At 53.1% G+C, this 2500-nt stretch overlaps 2 protein-coding genes across 2 annotated transcripts in view; one reads left to right on the top strand and one right to left on the bottom strand.

The window, feature by feature from the left end:
• Positions 1-1347: 1347 nt before the first annotated feature.
• On the top strand, positions 1348-1794 carry ENH_00073420 (hypothetical protein; the record flags this gene model as incomplete). The annotated part of the gene is made up of 1 exon (XM_013582746.1): positions 1348-1794. A coding segment is annotated over one exon (447 nt), but the record flags the coding sequence as incomplete, so codon positions are not given.
• Positions 1795-2466: 672 nt separating this feature from the next.
• Positions 2467-2500, bottom strand: part of ENH_00073430 (hypothetical protein) — a gene marked incomplete at both ends in the record, with an annotated part of 829 nt that continues 795 nt past the window's right edge. Inside the window, one exon of the mRNA XM_013582747.1 lies at positions 2467-2500. This exon is cut by the window's right edge and continues 449 nt beyond it. Coding sequence (XP_013438201.1) covers positions 2467-2500 — 34 coding nt within the window.

A 2500-nucleotide genomic window follows, 5' to 3' on the forward strand; every position in this document is an offset into this window, starting at 1 on the left:
ACCGACCCCCAACCACCCACCCCCCACCCCCCCCCCCCGGGGGGGTGGGGGGGTGCTGCTGCTGTTGTTGTTGGGCTGCGCGGGGTGGTGGTGGAGGTGCTGCTGCTGCTGCTGCTGCTGGGCGCGGTGGTGGTGGTGCTGCTGCTGCTGTGGGGCGTGCTGCTGACGCTGCTGCTGCTGCTGCTGCTGCTGTTCTTCGTAGTGTTGCTGCTGCTGCTGCTGCTCGTATTGCTGCTGCTGCTGCTGCTGCTGCTGGGGCTGGTGTTTGGAACCCTTTTGGCGGGAACCCAGCAGCTTCTCCTGGCGCTGCTCCCCGAAGTGAGGGCTCTGCTGCTGCTGCTGCTGCTATTCTTGCTGTTGCTGCTGCTGCTGCTGCTGCGCACGCTCAGGGCGCTCGCTAAGTCGTGCTGCTGCTGCTGCTGCGGCCTGATCTGCTGCTGCTGCTGTTGCTATTGCTTCTACCTGCGCTGCTGCTTCTACAGCTGCAGCAAAGAAATACTGGAGCAAATCGAGTTGCTGCCGCTGTGGCTGCTCTGCTGCTGCTGCTGCTGCTGCTGCTGCTGCTGCTGCTGCTGCTGCTGCTGCTGCTGATTGGTTGCGGTTCTGCTGAAAAGGTGATTATGCGCAAGGTGTACACCTGAAAAGGCAACAGCAGTTCCTGTCACACCTGCTGCTGCTGCTGTTGCTGCTGCTGTTCTTATTGCTGCTGCTGCTGCTGCTGCTGCTGCTGCTGCTGCTCGCGCTCAGCAACGGGGGCGGCCGTGTGGGACAGTCTCTGCAGTAGACGGTCAACAAAAACTGCTGCTGCAGATAAAGAGCTGCTGCTGCTGCTGCTGCTCTATTGCTGCTGCTGCTGCTGCTGCTCTTGTGTTGCCGCTGCTGCTGCGGCCGAGTCACCGAAGAGACGGCGAGACCCTGCCTCCAGTGCCAGCAATAGCTGCTGCTGTTGCTGCTGCTGCTGCTGCTGCTGCTGCTGCAGACCAAAACCTAGAAAATAATGAGAAACTAATTATTAAATTTTCATTTCGAAACCTGGAAAAGAGTGTTTTGCCTAGCCGCAGCAGCGGCAGCAGCAGCAGCAGCACCTGCAGCAGAAATAAGCTCTGACATTTTTGCTTCTTTTTTATTTGTCTGTCTCTTGGTTCAGATAGGAGCCCCTGGGGGACCTACTGCCCCGGCTGCTGCTGCTGCTGCTGCTGCTGCTGCTGCTGCTGCCACTGCTTCTGTTGCTGCTGCTGCTGCTGCTGCTGCTGAAGTGTATAGGGAAATGCCCTTTAGGGTGTGCAGCAACTAGAAGCTGCCAAAGCACACAGTGTCTCTGCCACTTAGCTGCCTTGTCTTTCTAAGCAGCAGCAGCAACTTCAGCAGCAGCAGCAACTCCTGCAGCAGCAGCTGCAGCAGCAGCAACAGCAGCAGCAGCAGCAGCAGGGCTACGTATCACCATCCCCCACAGTAGCAACGGGTAGCCTACGGGCCCACTTCGTTATAGCACACGCAGCAGCAGCAGCAGTAGCAGCGGCAGCAACAGCAGCAACAGCAGCTGCAACACTAGCAGCAGCAGCAGCAACACCAACAGAAGCAGCAACAAAACCAGCAGCAACAGCAGCAACAGCAGCGACATCTACAGCTACAGTAGTGGCAGCAGCAACAGCAGCAGCTGCAACGCCGGCAGCAGCAACGGCGGCGGCAGCAGCAGAAACAGCAGCAACAGCATTAGCAGCAGCAGCAGCAGCAGCAGCAACAGCAGCAGCAGCAGCAACAGCAGCAGCAGCAGCAAACCCTGTCATTAGTTAACATCCGTATATCCCGTTTGCACCGCTACACTTCACAGAATAAGTGGGAGAGAAACAAAACAAAATATGTAGAAAAATAAACATAAAATAAATAAATAAATAATAAAATAAATAAATAATAAAATAAATAAATAAATAATAAAATAAATAAATAAATAATAAAATAAATAAATAAATAAAAGTGGAAAAAAAGAAACGGAAAGAGATGACGACGCACCGCAACCCTGCATGCAGCAAGGCAGAAATGCAGCAGCAGCAGCAGCAGCAACAGCAGCAGCAACAGCAGCAGCAACAGCAGCAGCAGCAGCAGCAGCAGTGGGAGCACTGCATCGCCTCTTGCCTAAACACTAGGACGCAATGGCTAAACCCTAAACCCTAAACCCTCGCGGGGAATGGACCAGGTTCCAGCACAGAAACTCCTTATATATAAAAAAGCGGCAAAGCCCTTCGGCGCCGAGGGTTTAGGGTTTAGGGTTTAGGGTTTAGGGTTTAGGGTTTAGGGTTTGGCTGCGGGTGCGCGGGGTGTACGTACACCCCGCGCGCCGCAGGCGCGGGAGCACTTGGGGGTTTGAAATGAAGGAAAAGAAGAAATAAATAAATAAATAAATAAATAAATAAATAAATAAATAAATAATAAATAAATAAATAAATAAATAAAAGGATTTAATTCAACTCAAACGTCCAAAACAACTTTTGCTGCTGCCCAC

Source organism: Eimeria necatrix, genomic scaffold (assembly GCF_000499385.1).
Source record: "Eimeria necatrix Houghton genomic scaffold, Enh_scaff731, whole genome shotgun sequence".
Lineage (NCBI taxonomy): Eukaryota > Apicomplexa > Conoidasida > Eucoccidiorida > Eimeriidae > Eimeria > Eimeria necatrix.